This window comes from Leuciscus leuciscus (assembly GCF_965113295.1).
Source record: "Leuciscus leuciscus genome assembly, chromosome: 25".
Lineage (NCBI taxonomy): Eukaryota > Metazoa > Chordata > Actinopteri > Cypriniformes > Leuciscidae > Leuciscus > Leuciscus leuciscus.
The window spans coordinates 17406933-17425571 of NC_138724.1; the positions used below are offsets into that span (position 1 = coordinate 17406933).

At 39.0% G+C, this 18639-nt stretch overlaps 1 protein-coding gene across 1 annotated transcript; it reads left to right on the top strand.

Annotated features, from left to right (window-relative positions):
• Positions 1 to 1057: 1057 nt before the first annotated feature.
• Positions 1058 to 17976, top strand: hsd17b12a (hydroxysteroid (17-beta) dehydrogenase 12a). Its single transcript, XM_082159521.1, has 11 exons — positions 1058 to 1361; positions 10227 to 10273; positions 11361 to 11436; positions 13104 to 13211; positions 13548 to 13612; positions 13700 to 13744; positions 14012 to 14046; positions 14502 to 14583; positions 14993 to 15058; positions 15422 to 15571; positions 16859 to 17976. Exons 1-11 carry the CDS (start codon positions 1184 to 1186, stop codon positions 16964 to 16966), a joined length of 960 nt encoding a protein of 319 aa, XP_082015647.1. The 5' UTR covers positions 1058 to 1183; the 3' UTR covers positions 16967 to 17976.
• Positions 17977 to 18639: the final 663 nt, after the last annotated feature.

The window sequence follows — 18639 nt, forward strand, 5'->3', positions numbered from 1 at the left end:
AGCACTGCTGTGTGGTAATTGTAGTTTCACACGCGAGGATGTTCACCGTGAGAATTATGAATAATGAGCGTGTCTACATTATAAAATAAGCAGAGTTTCCCCAAATAACACTGTTCAAATCATCTTAACTTAGGCTGTACGCTATTTACGGTGTAAAATAGTCACGTAAAAACACGTATCTTCCTATCCAAGCGCGTAAGCCGCTTGTTACTACAAAGAACTGGTGGAAAATGCATTACAACTTATTTTGCTGGTCATCATCACCACGCACAGCCAGCCGTAGACATGGAGGATAGATAGATAGATAGATAGATAGATAGATAGATAGATAGATAGATAGATAGATAGATAGATAGATAGATAGATAGATAGATAGATAGATAGATGTGTCCTTTGTATCTGCACTGTGAAAACTGTGATTATACACTGTGATTTGAGGGATTTTAGTTCATTCACAAACGTTGCTATGTTCTTCGGAGAACCAAGAAAGTGGAAAAATCGAGTCATACATGTGCCTGTCGAAGAAAAATGCAGCAAATAAGCATGCCAGTCCTTTTTTTTCTCAGGGTATGACTCATTGGTGTGACAGCGCAGCTGAATGAATGTGACTGGCGTTCGTGCCGGCCAATAGAATCGTAGCGACAGCTCAGCGGGGGCGGGACAATATGAGTCCTCGTGGCCAATAAGTAACAACCTTCATTCATAAAACAGTGTGGGGGGTGATCGTTGGACGCGTGGGTTTGGAGGTTTCGTAACCCTCACTGAAACAGAAAAACCAGTTCTGAATCACAACCAATGAAATTATTTGAATGGAGGTTACCGTAATGTTTGTCCAATCGCTTCTCTCGCAGAATAGTTTTTGGTCCCGCCCCATTGGAACAGGCAACCGAATGAATGAGAATGGACTCTTTGTGATTGACGCGCAAGGTGGCCAATAAGCGGTAAGTTTCGATTGACGGACGCGAGTTTCGACCAATCAACAATGGACGTGGGCTCGCATGGGCGGTGATGGAGTATGTGGGAGGTGTGCACTTAAATCTGGATAGACTAGTACGTTAGAGGAGTTGTAGGGGTGTGATGCCACAACCTGCTTATAAAGGGGCGCACACGTTGAAGCTTTTAAAGCAGTGCATAACGACTAATTTTGCAGGTCATCCACCACCACGCACAGCCAGCCGTAGACATGGAGTCGTTACCCGTGGTGGAGACGCTACAGCCTGCCGTCAGAGCGATCTTCTGGGTCGGCGCACTCACCACGGCCTCGCTGGCTCTGTGGCTGTTGTACCTGGTCATCACTGGCTTTAGGATATGGGTGCTGGGAAACGGGGATTTGATATCTCCCAAATTGGGAAAATGGGCAGGTAAGTTGAACGACATGCTTTGGGAATGAGCGCCTGCACTGGCAGGACATGGGTGGGATAAATGTAGTGCGCATTTGGCGCAGCCTTAAACTAAATAAAGCTCAACTTCATGGATTTGGGGGGAGGGAACTAATAATTTTAACTTTTTTGCGCATCAGATTTAATACAACACGTTATTGTGATCGTTTACGAAGGGAGGAATACCACTCACGTACATTTCTAATCCTTAAGGAAAGATTGGATCAGCAGACTAATTGAGGCATTAGTATTTTATGCGTATGGTCAATGGAGGCGACGTGTGTCTCAGGTTGACTGATTGCGCCATACATTCATATATTATGCGCAGAAAGCATGTCACACTATGAGTCATTCAGGTGTTTCAGTCTGACATCTTTTTATAAGCTTGCTCTTATTATATTCGGTCAAATACCACCAATTAGATAAAAGTTTATTGTTACAACATTATTTTTAATCTTATATTTTATTTCAAACGCATACTTGATAATCAACCAGATATTTCGTTAAAATCAAGATTATTTGATTCATTTCTAGTTTTTCCTCAATCGTTTATGCCTGGCCTGACCCAGTTATTCAGTTTTCCCGGCTGCGCGTGCCAGTGTTTGTCCCGACAAACGCTCTTTTCCACACTGCTTTCGTGGGTAAAATGCGGTTTAATCTTCTACTTGATGTCTTTTTTGGCCGCTGTTGTCTGCTTCATCCCCTCACTAGGGCACTGAGGTTGGTTTTTGGCAACATGACGCAGTTTAAAACGCCAATCTTAATTATAATGCGGGTCCATTCCACGTGCGGCATGTGAGGGAAGACTTGTATAAAATGTACAAAAGCCGTGAGGTTCAGCGCGAGGATTTTCTCCAGACACTGTAATCGCACTTTCAATAATGTTACTTCAAAACTCATCACACTGTGGAAGATTTTGAAATGGCTCATCATGCCATAGTCTTTCACTGCCTAGGATGTTGTCTATATAGGCAGCAGGTGCACCAGCACTCAACGCCCCTAGCGGTCGACACGGTTATTGCACATTCAGAGCGAATTGAGGGTCGCAGTATCTATAGTGAGAGTGCTGATTCTGAACAAAATTGGGTTTTTATTTGGGTATTTTTATCGAATGACATTAGCTCATATCTTTATTTTTTAAAGTACCACTTGTCAGCAGGTTTGAACCTACAACCCTTTAGATTTTGGGCTTTTTCTCACCTGTAAATAAAATGTTCCTGTGATACTTCCCTCCAAAAATAAGCAATTATATTTTGTGTAAAAGTCAGCCCGTTTTGTTTTTGACTCATTGTTTAACTGTTTGATAACCGGTATGCAGAACCAATGACATCACCTGTGAGCTATGTGGTTTTCTGTTGAATGTAGGTTAAAGGTAGGGGACTAAACTTACCAGATTTAGAGCCAGTTTTCGATAAATATGAAAAAGCGAGAAAATATCGGAAAATAACACTCGAACCAATTATAACTAATTTTGCCTGTATAGAAACAATTAATTGTGGACTGTGACATTGTTTTTCGGGACAATAACGTATTTTACAAACTTTTCTTATTGTGAACATGAACTAAGAATTGACAATACTTCGACAGCGTTTAGCCTATTAATCTTAGTTAATTTGAACATTTATTCAAATCAAATGTTGTATTTGTTAACATTAGTTCATGCTCTGTGAACTAACTAACAATTAACAGCTGGATTTTTATTAACTAACATTAACATAGATTGATAAATACTGTAGCCTACCAAATGTATTGCTCATTGTTAGTTAATACATTAATATTAATGAATGAGACCTTATTGTAAAGTGTTACTATTAAATTAATGTACTGATTTTACTTTAACTCTCCCCATTAGTTTACACTATCATGGTGTAAACATGTTTCACAATTCAAATAACATATGTTTTATGCATTACATAAATTTTTTTGCTTGTGACTTTGCACTGTAAAATATATTGTTGGTTTAACTTAAAGATACCTGGTTGCCTTATAATTGAGTTAATTTAAGTTAAAAAAAAAGTAGTTAATACAACGTAGGAGATTGGAAACATGTTTTTACATAAGTGTGGGGGAAAACTGCCTCAATGTCATGGAAATTTCACAATACCCCAAAAAATAATTGGTTTCATTTTAAGCAAAAATTTCTCGTTTCTCTTGATTGGAGTGAAATATGACCTGCACATTTCCTCGGCAGGTTGTATAAGAAGAATTACCTCTTTGCTTAGTTGGCAACACCACTCCCTTTTACAATTACTTTTTGAACAATTTCCTTTCTGTACATTCTGTAAGTGTGATGTCAAAAATGAAGCTGATGAATACCACTCCCTGAAACCAAAAAAACCAAAAAAAACAGGGTACCAGTCGGACTCGTTCAGGTTAACGTATGCGGTTTAGAGGTGGATGTAAATAAGTGGAGATGGGGTAAACGAGTTCCTCTCCCTGTCAATCCAGAAGCACAGGTCTTGTCAGGTTGAGCAAGAGTGCGTTTCCAGATCTCGAAACTCAGTCCACGTCAGTATGAGTGTAACTGATGCTTCTTTGACACGTTTGCAGTCTCCCCCGCCTCCTCTCTTGCTAAGCGCATCATCTTACAGACTTGTGTCTTTGCATGTTGACGCTATGAGGACACAAAATGTCAAAAATTATATGTTTTTGAAGATCTAATGTGCTGACTATGCAGTAGCTTGAAGGTGAGTCATGAAGTGGAATGTATGAGAAAGGCCCTGTGGTGTTCCTGTAGAAAAACCAGGCATTCCTGGCCTGAGACGCTTACGGGAGACTCCTGGTGTCTTTCTTGGGAACTGCACCACCATGGTTGTAAGCCTGTGGTTTAGTTATTGTGCATTTAGTTATTTAAAAAAAAAAAATAAGACCATTGTTATTAGTCAGATGTGGCTTCTCTATCTCTTTCTCTCACCATTATTAAGTTATACATATTACAGAGGAAACCCAGACCGCATTCTTTTATAAGGAATCCCAGATGTGTTTTAGAACTGTTAAAGCTTAAAATAAATCTATGATGTCACTTATTTATGCATTACATAATTTTTTGCTTGTGAATTTGCACTGTAAAATATATTGTTGGTTTAACTTAAAGATACCTGGTTGCCTTATAATTGAGTTCATTTAAATAAAAAAAATTAGTTAATACAACGTAGGAGATTGGAAATGTTTTTACATATTTACTGTGCTCCCGTAAGCGTCTATATAAATAAATAAATAAATATATATATATATATATATAAATAAATAAATAAGGATCTGAGATTCGTCAGATATTAATCTGATGGTTTCCAATGTTAAATCTCATGCCCCAGAATCATAAGAGAATTAATATTTTGCATAAAGGACATTTATTTTAGATCAAGTAAGATTTATTTTGCATTATGACTACAAATATGATCATTTTCCCCCAAATTACAAAGAATAACTTACATTTTTTTCATTGGTGATTCTTGTCCTCATCTTTTTAATTTAATTATAAATGTAATTATAAATGTATGTTTTATATACACACACATATATATATATATATATATATATATATATATATATATCAAAAACACACACATATACATATATATATATATATATATATATATATATCAAAAACACACACATATACATATATATATATATATATATATATGTGTGTGTTTTTATTTATATTATTAAATATAAATAAAAGCCTATTTTTTTTTAAAAGTGTATATTCCACCTGGACTGAGAAAAAAAAAAAGGCAATTTATTATCATTATTTTCAAGAAATGCATTTTCTTTAAGCACCAAAGTGTGATTTCTTATTTTTAATTTAGGGTTGACATATGACCCATACCTGTTTTTGACAGGATTCACATTTAAATGTCGAAGAAGAGACATCCATCATAGATCATAGATGCAAGCAACATAAATGACATCAGTGTATGAGGACTGTAAGAGTCTTAGTATTTTTAGGTTTCTATGACTGGTGCAGTGTACTGAGAGAACAAGGTAGGTTGGCCTTTCTCTCAGCTGAGTTGTGATGCTGACCGAGCAGTGCAAGGAAGCCAGAATTAGAGCTTCATCCCCCCCACCCTTCCCCATCTCTCTCTCTCTCTCTCTCTTGTCCTCCAGTGGCTCACTTCATCCTTCCTTAGAACACTGAATGTGTTTGAAAACCTCACAGTTATGTAATAGAGCTGCAGTCATTCATGGGGATGGGGGCGATTGTCACACAAACTTGCTTTGACATTCAAATCAAAGGTTTTTCAGTTTAAAATCCGGGCCTTTCTCAGTTTAGTTGAAACTTGCCAGCAAATGCATGTTGGCTTGTTATAATAATATGCTCAACTTTTCTTTTCTTGCTTGCTGTATATGCACAAGTTTGTGAATAGCAACATTAGCCCATTCATGCTAGCTAAATGGGACAATGTGAATGAAACGTATTCGCGTGAGAGAGTGAATGTCGGCTGCGCAACTTGTGAATGTGTGAGCCCTTGCGCGGCGTGAACGATGACAGCGTGTGACTGTTCTTTGAAGAGGCGGGGGTCTTCAAAGAGAACGCTGCCGTTCATGTGACTAACACGCTTGTTGCCACGTGCCGGAGCAAAGGATGCTGGGTAAAATTGCCCCCCCACCTCTCCTCCTCTCTCTGTCTAAGCTTATCTCCATCCTCCATCTCTTGCTCATCCCCTCAGTAAGAACCCCTTTCCTCCCCTCCTGAATCTGTTTGTTCGCCCTCTGCGAACCCCCACCCTCCCTTTTTCTCTTCTGTCACGACTCTGCTCCATTTATTTATTTATTTCCTGGAAGAGGAAATCTTCCATCTGGCGTTTAACATTACACCTACAATTCGCATCCCATTGTGAGCAGCGTGTAGCAGACGTTTATTTGGATCTCTTTGGCTAAAATTTAAAAGACACTAATTTTAACAATTTAGATATTCACACACACACACACTTTCATGATGCAGCTTAAAATGCCTAGTGTCCTAAAGACACTAATTTCATCCAGTACTTTGACATTAGTTGTCCATGACACGTGTTACGTTTGCACATATTTAATGCATCTCTTCCCTAGAAAAAAGCATCTCTGCACTGGCGTCCAAAAATATACCAGGTCTATGTTTAGATGTTTTGAATTATTTCTGCCCTTTTCTGTTCTAATTAATTTTTTTTGCAAGGAGGAAACTGTTGCAGGGAGAACTATTGATTTTTCACTTCTTTTTTTTTTGTGTTGGTACGGATGTGGCTTTTTGCTGCTATTTCTGATATTGCACCCGCTCACCCCCACATTGTTTTTTTTTTTTTTCTTCAATCCACCTTTATCCGAGTATAGATGCTATTTTGGGTGCTGAACTGCTCTGGTGTGTAGTTTTTTTTTTTCTTCTTCCTGCTGGCCATGTGACTGGCTTGTGCTATTTAAAGCACGATGCTGCTTTGGGGGGAGTGGGCGGAGGTGTTATCATTCTGCAGTGCTACCGAGCCAAGAACGAGAACAGTTCATTCATTGAGGGAGAGAGAGTGATGCGACAGATTGCATACAGTAGCGGTCTGAATGTGGATTTCAGAATCCCCCCCTCATCCCTCATTTTAATTGCGCTACACTAGCTTCCAATGTCCCCCCCCCACCACCACCACCCCTGTTTTTAAAAGTATAGTTCGCCTAAAAATTTAATTTGTCATTACTCACCCACCCTAAACCTGTTCCAAACCTGTATGAGTTTCTTTCTTCTGTTGAACACCAATGTTTTTTTTAAAGAATGTTGGTAACCAGATGGAAAAACAAATACTGTGGAAGTCAATGGGTGCCGTCAACTGTCTGGTTCACAACATTCTTTAAAATATCATCTTTTGTGTTCAACTGAAGAAAGAATCTCATACAGGTTTGGAACAACATGAGTGTGAGTAAATGACAGTTTTCATTTTTGGGTGAACTATCCCTTTAAGCACGGATTTCGTTCACGATTGTCCTCCGCTCTGCTGCAAGCATTAAATCTCTGTTCCATAAGAGCCGGTCATTTTTTGTGTTTTTTTTTTTTTCATACCGAAGTCTCTACAATGAGCTGGGTTGCTGGGGGATGCAGAGAGAGAGAGAGAGAGGGAGATTGAGGGTGAGCGGGCAGCATCTTGTTGGTATTCAAGTGCTGCGGCTGTTCCAGACGAGGCAGCTATTTTTACTCACTCGGCTGCTTTTTTTAGCTCTGGAATATAGAGTCGGAGGAGGGCCAGTGCGCCTGTGCGCCTCCATATTTCTGAACGTACTGTTCGTGAATGTACCCGAGCACGACTGCTCGTGCCATCTCTCTCTCTCTTTCTCTCTTGCAAAGGGAGCTGCTTCTGGGCCTGTTTTTAATCATTTGTTTCATGCTTTTGTGTAGCATCTTGCTAATACTGTTCATGCTACACTCTCAGGTTCTTCATATAAGCATTGATGCCAATAAAAGAACCTTTAAAACTCCTAGAACCTTTCTATTGTACAAACAGTTCTTTAAAATGGAAAAGGGTTTTTAGATTATTAAAATGTTCTTCAAACTAAGATTTTTTTTAAATGATTATTTATTATTAACTGTTCACTGAAAGGCTCATTGGGAAACAAAAAATGGTGTTTTAAAAAACCCCTTTTGAAACTTGGGTTTTGATGGGCAGCAGTCTGTTTATGATCTGTCTTCTGCATTAAATTATCCTCCGAATGGTCCCTGTATATCTATATGTTGATTAGTCTTGGATTTTTGTGTACATTTTTGATGGTGGTTGACAGTAGAGAGGCTGGATTGATGGCCCACAGTGTGCACTGTAAAAAAAGGAAAAAAGAAATGGCTGCCTTAAAGTATACTCAACTTGAAGTCGAATATTGTATAAATTATAAACAAAAGTAGAAAATTGCTTGACTTATTTTGAGTTAAAGCAATGTAAAAACATGTTGTTTTAAACTATTGATCATATAATTTTTTTTACAGTGTGGCTGAGCACATGCGCGCCACCTTCATGTCTATAACCCATTCATTGCGTGGAATTCTGGGAATTGTCCCCAAGCGCTCCTCACTTGGGGACAGTTTGAAGTGTTCTGGTGTATGTGCACAATTGACTTTAAGTCTGGAATTCCTTACATTTGGTGAAAATGTTAAACGCCTACAGCTGATCTTTTGTAAAATGCAGTCCGATGCGCGGCATCTTTTTGTGCGCGGTAATTTTTGGGTTATGTTTGCCTTTTAAATGCTGCTTTGTTAGAGGAACAGAGTTATGTCTTGAAGAATTTACTATTTGTTCTGAATATTATTATTATTTTTTTTATTTTTTTTTTTTATTTACTCACCCTCATGTTGTTCAAAACCTGAATTACTTTCTTCTGCAAAACACAAAAGAAATTAAGAATGTTGGTAACCAACCAGTTTTGGTGCCCCTTGACCTCCATTGTATGGGTTAAAAAAACAGACATTACTCATATTATCATCATTTATGTTCCACACAAGAAAACCAGGCGGGGTTGGAAACAACATGATGGTTAGTAAATGACGACACAAATTTCATTTTGGGCTGAACTATCTCTTTAATGTAATTTGTCCCATTGAGACAAACACGAGTGTGCTTCATTCTTGGGATGAATTTGAAAAGGAGCTTGTGAATCACCTTCTTTTGTTCCTTCTCTCTTTCGATCCAGTGCTCTCACTCCCGTTGTCGTGCTCTCTCACTTTCTACCCACATCTGACTTTGCGCAGTCTCCCTCTGGTTTCTATTTTTAGCAGCCCCCAGGATCCCTCCTCACCCCTCCTGTGCTGTCGTGCTCTACAGACGTCATAACCCCCCGTTCTCTCCCCCACAGCCCTGTTCTTGCCAATGACCACTGCCCATGCCACACTTTGATCAGCATCACACATTTTGTCTTATTGCTTGCTTTTTGTGTTTCTGTGTGTGTTTTGTAAAACGAGCATTATGGGACATTGAGATGGTCTTAGTTATATTAGTAATATTTCATTGTGCAGGCTTTTAACGCATAATCGTAAATGTGAAGGGTGTCATTTCTGTGCTGCTAGCATCACCAAATGGAATGTCAAATTTGACCGTTTTCAAACATCTGGATATAGATATAGGTTGCACAGATTGCCCCGCCCCCCTACTCATGCGATTGGTTGAGGCGGTGTTGTCGGTCGGAATTGTGAAATGACAAATTTTAGTCACAGTGTTTATACTTTTTGAGAATATTTATTTATATTGAGTTGTGATATGAGAGCATTTTTGATAAGATCTAATTAAAAGCAACAACAAAAGCAACCAGATTCCTGAACGCTGTTCTTGTCAGCCATTGGTCAAACAGATAGCTCCCTAGACAGCAACATGGTGTCTGCCCAAATCCCAGCCACATCTGGTCCATGTGGATTCCCCACGTACCAGATGTGGGCCACTGTTGCTGTCTGGGTGCCCCAAACCCACGCCATTGGTTGACCCAGTGTTTTCCGTGTTGGGTTTGTTAGTATTTTCAAACAAGAGTAATGTTTCGTTGTCAGCGTACACACTTTTTGAGGATGTCAACTTAGAAATGGCCAATTGTTGGCTTTATATATAAAGCTAATATGCGAGTATTTTAACGTCAACGAATTGTTTTGAAAATTCACAGTTGGTGCTTACACTTTTCAGGGAAATCAACCTACAAATGGATACTTTGAACAGTCTTTGCATATGAAGCTCAAATATAGGAAGTGTTGACATCAATAAAGTTGGAAGTTTAGCAGGTGTAAGGTTGTTTTGATTTGAACCTAGTGTATCTTGAGTACCTGTTTGCCCTGAATGTCCCTTTTGATAAGCTTGTTTTTGGTGAAAAATTTGTAATTGAGCTGCCGCAAACTGATCCTGTCTTTCTTTCTACTTTTTCTAGTTGTGACGGGAGCCACGGATGGGATTGGGAAATCCTATGCGGAGGAGGTAAGGGTTTCTCTTCTTATTTATCTCTTCGCTCCACGGAAAGCACAGTGACTCATCACAAGACAGAGGTTTCACTCTGAGGCCAAGAGAAGGAGGGTGACTAGAAGACTACTCCTATGTTACCTCATAACTCGTACAGTTCTTTCAAGTCACTGCTCACTCCAAAGCTAACATCAAGCTTCGTCTTTGGCTTTTTCTAAACAGTTAAAAGTAATTGGCGTAATCCACCATTGTGCAAAATGTGAAAGCATGACTGCTTTCAAACAGGTTTCCCCCTCAGACAATAGACTCATGTGTCATTGGTCAAACAAACAGCTAGCCCCGCCCCCAAACACATGCCATTGGTTGAGCCACGGTTGCCGTGCTGTTCAGAATTCTTAAATGGAAAGATTTTGAAAATGTGTGAATAGATTTTATGCGCCAGAGAAACAAACGTGCAGCCATCTTTAGAATTTTGTGTTTGAACTTCCGTTTCTGCGGTAGCTCTGTATATTTCTCTGGCATCGCTGTTGAAGGGTAATTAGTTGAAGTGGATTTACTTATTGTACAGTTAACGAAAGTAATCCTGAGCATTGTAATGTTTGAAGCGAGCATTGTAATGTCAGTGTACCGGGAAGATTTTAAAACGAGCGTTTCATTCATAAATCCGTAAGATCTTACCTTCATGCTGTGGAAATACAAACCGGAAGACGGAACACAACGAGCGCTGCAAACTTATTTATAGTTGTTTTTACATATTAAATGTGAGAGAATATTTTAACAATTTTACACCAATGTTATGCTATAAATATTACATTTGTCAAAAGCTCATTATCTGTCAAACATTTTATTGTATTGTAATATTTCTACTTCTCTGATGAAAAAGTATTCTGTTGATACCCTTGGAAAGATTGTCTAGTCAGGAAAAATAGTCTTGAATATCCTATGTAGTTTCTGTTTTAATACTCAATATGGTTTTGCCTTGAAAATAGCCAAAGAAGCTGACGTGGATCACTTTTAGGAGTTTTCATGGCAGTTATTAGCAAAAATGCTTTGCATTGTTTCTCTGTCATAAATGAGATGATTCAAACTCTTCTCTTTCTCTTAGCTTGCTCGACGAGGGTTCTCCATGATGCTCATCAGCCGTTCCCAGGAGAAGCTCGACGACGTGGCAAAGTCTCTCGGTCAGTGTTCGGCCATCTGTGTGTGTGTGTGTGTGTTGGCAAACTGCAGTGCTCATCTCTGTGAATGACCGACAGTCCTCCTGATGTTAATGAAACAGGCTTTATTTTTATCCCTGGCCTGAGAGGCAGGGTGGGGGCCTGGTTCACTGGCTGGGCGCAGAGCTGATGCAGCCTGGCAGGAGTGCACAGTCAAAGGTCCACGCAAGCTCCAGGGGTCATGCACCACACTTCTCAGAATAAGGTCGAACCACTGTTTGCCTTTCCTGTTCCAGTAAATGTGAATTACTTGGATGCTAGATCAGTGCTCACATGATGAACACATAGCATGAAGGTCCTACCATCTGTCCCGACCAAGTGCTAAATGACCAAACATCGACCATTTAGACCAGTCGGATGTGTGGACTCGTTTCCTCTACTATGCATCTAATTGTACTGTGGTCATTCGTTTAAGGCTTTTGGTGTGAAAGTAGTTTCCTCTTCAATCTCTTTATATGCAATGAACCAAACAAAGTTTTTAGTACAATCTAACAGAAAACAATTGTTGTTTTAGATTTTTTTTAAAGATTTTTTTTTCAGTGACTGAAAATTATTTTTAATAGTTTTAGTTAAGTACAAAACTGAATTAGTAAATATTGTATAGTATATATTATAGAAAATAGTGTTGTTGAATTTATTATTATTAATTCCCCCCACATCCTCTCAAAGTGTTCAACGTACTTCTGTCTGTCTTTAAAAAAATACAAATAAATGTATAACGTGCTTTTTTTTATTTTTTTTATCCTCCATTTACTTTTAGTATGAATGAATCATGACTGGCTGTGAGATTGTTAATAGGAGTTGTCTTGTCCTTATTTGGCCCCAATGTGTGTACTGAATAATGAACTAACAATGCCTTACTCGCCCATGATCAGCTTTCTATGCTGATGCAATTTTTAAAATGTTTTAACTTTAAAATGTTATTAAAATCAACTTTTTAGTGGTCTTAAATGCAAGCACTTAACTGCAGAAGTTAGAAGGCTGGAAAAACCCAGTACCACAGTCATGCTAGCAACACACAGAATGGGGGGGAACGCTATGGCTAGTCACGAACCGGGATGTAATTTTCCAAACCTAGTTCTCAAACCTAACATTTGCATTGATCACCCTCCATTTAGGGTGTTATAAGTCACAGATAGCAGTATCCCACAAGCCCCTAGGACAAAAGTCTTTGGAGCTCATTTATGTGTGTGTTCTTGTTCTTAAAATAACCCTTCGATATATATAAAAAATGCTTCTGCTGCGAGGAATTTTCCTCTCATAACTCAGTGGAACAGTGTTTAGACAAATGAGCCTTTGGACAATAAATTCTAATTGCTGCAGGCACATCAAACAAGCAGAGGCGAAGGGGGAGGGGGGGGGATTTAGGAAGTTCCTCTGACAGCTTTTTCTTGGTACGCAGTGCCCCCTGCTGGCCAGAAATCTGTGTTTTGGTGCAATGGGCAAAGTCCCAGAGAAGCTATTTTTAGAACAGCAGCAATAGCAGGGATGCCTGATCTTGGACAGTTCTCCAATGCCAATATTAGGTCTGCAGCTGGAACGATGACCATTTCAGCAGTTTTCGGGGGGGGTCTTTAGCACTCTGCGTCTTTTTCTCTGCGTTTAATGTCTTTTTGTGTCTCTGATTACAGAAAGCACATATAAGGTGGAAACAAAAACCATTGCAGTGGACTACAGTCAGGCTGATATCTATCCTAAAATCGAAAAGGGTCTTGCTGGACTGGAGATTGGAATCCTTGGTAAGTTAAAAAGAAAATTCTCTCTCTCTACGGAGAGCCTTGAAAGTAACACAAACCTCTTGTCCGAAAGCTAACACGCACGCAAGTTTCATTCACGATTCCCTGTCTGTGTTTGAAACCTCTTTTATTTGGCTTCATCCTCTCAGAAGGTTTTTTTTTTTTTTTTTTACCTGAAATCGTGATTGAGTTTTTTTTTATGTCCGTGTTGTTCGGCGCTCGCATCTCATTCCTGATGCTTTATCGCCACATAGTGGTGATTCTTGGAACATTTCAGATACACATTCTCAATCGCATTCAACCACATCTAATCTTCTATTTTTGTCTCTTGATCCATAGTTAACAATGTGGGAATCTCCTATACATACCCCGAATTCTTCCTCCACATCCCTGATTTGGAAAACGTGAGTAACTGCTTCATCTGAGGAGGTTTACATATTAGTAGCCACATTACTGAGAAGAAATATTCACCCTTTCATTTCCGTTTGCAGTTCATCACCACCATGATCAATGTCAACATCACCTCAGTGTGCCAAGTAAGTAGTCTCTCTCTCTCTCTCTCTCTCTCTCTCTCTCTCTCTCTCTCTCTCTCTCTCTCTCTCTCTCTCTCTCTCTCTCTCGTTCTCTCGTTCTCTCTCTCTCTCTCTCTCTCTCTCGTTCTCTCTCTCTCTCTCTCTCTCGTTCTCTCTCTCTCTCTCTCGTTCTCTCTCTCTCTCTCTCGTTCACCACCCACACATTCTATCTCTCTAATGCAATATTAGCATTTCAGAGTTATTTATTTTTGTCCCCTTTTCTTTTGCCAGATGACTCGTTTGGTTCTGCCCAGAATGGAGGCAAGGTGAGTCCTGATGTTTCATTATTTGCGACTGGAATTCCTTACACGCCCGCTGTCACTAAAAGGGAATTCAGTGCAGCTTTTTCAAAACAGGGTTTTTCCTCCTGAGTGTCGCTCCCCTCCTGTTTTCCCCCCGACTCTTTGTGTAAAATTGAAAAGCAACAATGCACTGATCCGATTGGCTACTCTGAAGTCACATGCAACTCTGGGGCCAATAACGGCGCTGGGCAAATTTTGTACAAATAGGTCCAACCCTCTGCACTCCCCAGCACTCTGCTGCGGCTGCAGGGGTACTGCATGAGAACTGGTGCCATGGCAACACGCATGGCGACCATCATTAGACGTGTGTTGATGTGAGGGCTGCTTTCAGGTTTCCACAGCTGGAAAAAAGACCTTATTTGATGTCAATGTCAAACGTGAACGGTTGAAATAAAGTTAGCCTTTTTTTTTCATTGCAGAGCTAAAGGTGTCATCCTAAATATCTCCTCTGCCAGTGGCATGTTCCCCCTTCCACTGCTGACCATCTACTCCTCCACCAAGGCAAGTGTCTTCACAGAAACATCAGTGATCATAATTGTTTCAGAAAGAAATAAAATAAAGTTTTTATATGGAACAATCTGAAGTTAACTTGTTCATACAATTGTTTTAAAATTCGGTGGTATTATTATATTTATTTATTAGTATTGGTCGATAATGTATATTTAATAGTTTGTGCACATTTGTTTTCTATTTTTACATTTAGATTACCTTTGCCATCATCTAACGCTCACTTAAAGTGAATCTTTAAAAACATTAATTTAATAACACTATTAAATGTGCAAATCTGAGTATAAAATATAAGTGAGTATACAATTTTCATACTGTACATTATAATGTGATAATGCTTAAATTCACTTGGATTTAGAAATTGATTTTTGGAGGATGATTTTTACTTGTCATCTTTCTACAGGCTTTCGTGGACTACTTCTCACGTGGACTTAATGCAGAGTACAAGAGCAAAGGGATCATCATCCAGGTGAGAAAACTGTCATTAAATGCTACTTTACTTTTGTAATGTGCCTTATTAAATGGAGGGACAAAGTAGGGCAGATATTTATATTTATTTATATATAGGAAATTATATTTTGTATGCTGCATGGGTTTCTTTTTATGCTTTCTTTTTATATGCTCAATGTTTTGTTGTACAACACTTTGGTGCAACTCTGTTGCTTTTAAATGTGCTATAGAAATAATTCTTGACTTGACAGATAGATAGATATAGGGATGGATGGATGGATGGATGGAATGGAATGCATAGATACATACATAGCCTATTAAACTGAAAAAAATCGCTGAAAGTGTTTTTAATGAATGACAAACCTCTCTGTCCCTGCCGCAGAGTGTGCTGCCTTTCTTTGTGGCCACCAAGATGACGAGGATCAGGAAACCAACCCTAGACAAGCCCACCCCTGAACGCTACGTGGCTGCTGAACTGAACACTGTGGGACTGCAGGACCAGACCAACGGCTATTTCCCTCACGCCGTCATGGTACGACTGCCTGAACGTCTCGCCTCAAGTCTCAAATTCAACACAAGTCATTCATTCGCTATGTTCCATCCAAAGTTGCGAATTTAACTGTGCTTTATTCGCAAATGTTTTATGCGATTTATTCAAATTTTCCATTCAGTGAGTCGATGAGAACAAAATCGTCACTTCCTTATAAACTTCCGCTAAATATCACTAAGATAAAGGGAAGTTGCCACTGTATATAATAATTTACGTACATAAGTTACTTAAAGGACAAGTTCGGTATTTTACACTTAAAGCCCTGTTTACAGATCGTATCTGATGAAATAGAACGGTTAAGATTAAAATTTGGACACATGCTGCTGTCCCGAGAATTTTAGGTTTATTTCGCTCCCCCCCCCACAATGGTTGTCTATATGCACTGGAAGATTCCGTCCTAAAAACACATTAAACTTTCGTTTACAAAGACGTGAAACTCACCGAGTGGTCAGGGGTGTTCACTCAAAAATCGCTGAAAAAGATGCATTCCAACAGGTTTTATCGTAGTTTTTGTCCAACTCCATTGACTTAATAGGACGTGCTGTGAGACCGCAGCACCTTTACGGTATTACTCCGCCGCTTCTTCTTCTGCTTCTTCTGTGTATTCAATGAAATGCCCATGGTTTGCTTGCAATTGGCAAAGGTGCATTATCGCCACCAACTGGGCTGGAGTGTCTATTATTCAAGCTCTCAACGGAAGAATCACGGGTGTGACGCGTTTGGCAAAATAGGTCCACAAAAGCGAAATAAACCTAAAATTCTCGGGACAGGAGCATGTGTCCAAATTTTAATCTTAACCGTTCTATTTCATCAGATACGATCTGTAAACAGGGCTTTAAGTGTAAAATACCGAACTTGTCCTTTAAGCTTCAGAGCGTGCAGACAAAACTCGCTTCCTTTCGGAGGCGGATGCCTGATGTTTAGGAATGTAGTCGTGTAAGAAAGTTCTGGGAGGTAATTATACTGAAACACTGAAAGATTTTGCTCAGGCATTTCAGAACAACCAAAACGGCGTTGGTGATGCTGTGCAAAAAGATCGGTCCAGTTATGCCATCCCATCGCAAAGTCACATGTCTTTTTCTTTTTTTGATGCGCAACAAATACAATTTTGGTGAATGTATTTCTTTTGTAGTTTAAGTGCATCTTGCAGTTTCCATCCAGCTTCTTTTAATGCGATATCCCAAATACACATTAAAATAGGTGGATGGAAACCTAGCTAGTAAGCATGCTTGTCACCCTAACCTTGTTTCTTATCTTCGTGTCCCGCAGGGCTGGGTGATCGCCATCCTGGCCCCCATCCAGCTGGTCATCTGCCTGGGCCTGCGCTTGAACAAGTCCCAGCGCGGAGGATACCTCAGGAGGAGAAAGCTGCGATAGGTCGAGGACATTCTATGATGGAAACCAAACAGAACAAGATGTTTTATAGAATATATATGTGCTGAGATTTGAGATTCATTTTGGATCTCGCGTCTTTGAAGTGCTTCCTCTTATAACACACAATCGTTTCTTTTTTTTCCTTCTTTTTTTTTTATATATATGTATAAATATCTGGACATGCTTACGTTCCACAATGACTTGTTGCTGAAATGGGAGGACCAATCTTTCTTTATAGGGTGAACAAAGTATTACATTTTGGAGGAGGGTTTTGTGACCACTGCTGTTGTAAGCAGAGGGCTATTTATATGGTGGTGGTGTTTTATATTTATTTAATTACTAATTCTAGATATATTTCCTTTTATCTTGGATAATCTACTTGCACTCTTCTTGTTAACTTCCAAAAAACTTGTTTGCAATCATGCCTTATAGTGATAAATGGGTGCTGGCCTTTCTTATCATTAATTTATCATATTTAGCAAATCAATGGTGGCTAATTTTTGAATCCTGTACTGTATCGATATAAAACCAAAGGTCTGATTTAAGTGTATTTTTGTACATTGGCCTTTTCAGGCTGGAAGTTTACCTGTCAGCTTTGGTTTATTGAAACCCTGTGCCTTTTTATAGAACATAAAACTTGGTCACGATTATTGAAAGGAGATCTAATGCACGTTTACATTATTTTTCTCTGCTGAAGACTTTAAGGTATGGTGGAATGTCACCAGTTTGTCTTGGGTTTCATCCAAAGATGGATTTGAGGATTACCTCAATAGCTTGGATCTCTGTATGATTGTTTATGGACAAGTGCCAGTCAAGTTGAAACATCCAGGTGATTGATCCTCATTAGTCATCCCTGGTTTAACTTGAATGTTCTCATTCCAGGTGTGTCGACGAGTGGAACACAATGTGCTGCTTTATTGATGCATGACAATCTGAAGTGCTTGTTTGTTAATAAAAATGACTTTTCTGTAATTATCTTGTATTTGTCCTTTTTAAATAAATTGAATAAAACTCTGAAGATTTGTTTCATTTATTTTTCCTTATTAGATTTCTATTAATGTCTGTCCTTAATCCAGTACTGATCTACTTGTACAAATATGATGGCTTAATAGTTTTGAGGTGCTCTGACACTTTGCATACTTAAAGGGATAGGTCACCCAAAAATGAAAATTCATTTACTCACCCTCAAGTTGTTCCAAACCTGTACACAAAAGATATTTTGAAGAATTGTGTAAATCAGACAGTTTATGGACCCCATTGACTTCCATTGTATTTTTCCCCCCTACTATGGAAGGCAATGGGGTCCATCAATTGTTTGGTTAACTGTGTTCTTCACAATATCACAAGAATCAATAAATTCATACAGGTTTGGAACAACTTAAGGGTGAATAAATGACAGAATTTTCATTTTTGGGTGAACTATCCCTTTAAGGAGGGCAGAATTATTGATAAATGTTGCTTTGTTATTCTCAAAACAAACGTTTTATGGAACTGAACTCAATCCTACAGAATCTAATTTACTAAAAGAACATTAATTTCTCCTGAGTGAAGCACAACAGATCTGTGCCAGTCAGTGTTTACACTTGCACAGTAAAACTTCAAGGTTTAAGGCTTTGCCAAGCATTTTACAGCTATCTTCTACTTCTTAAAATGTAATAATCTTGCTTTTTTTAAAA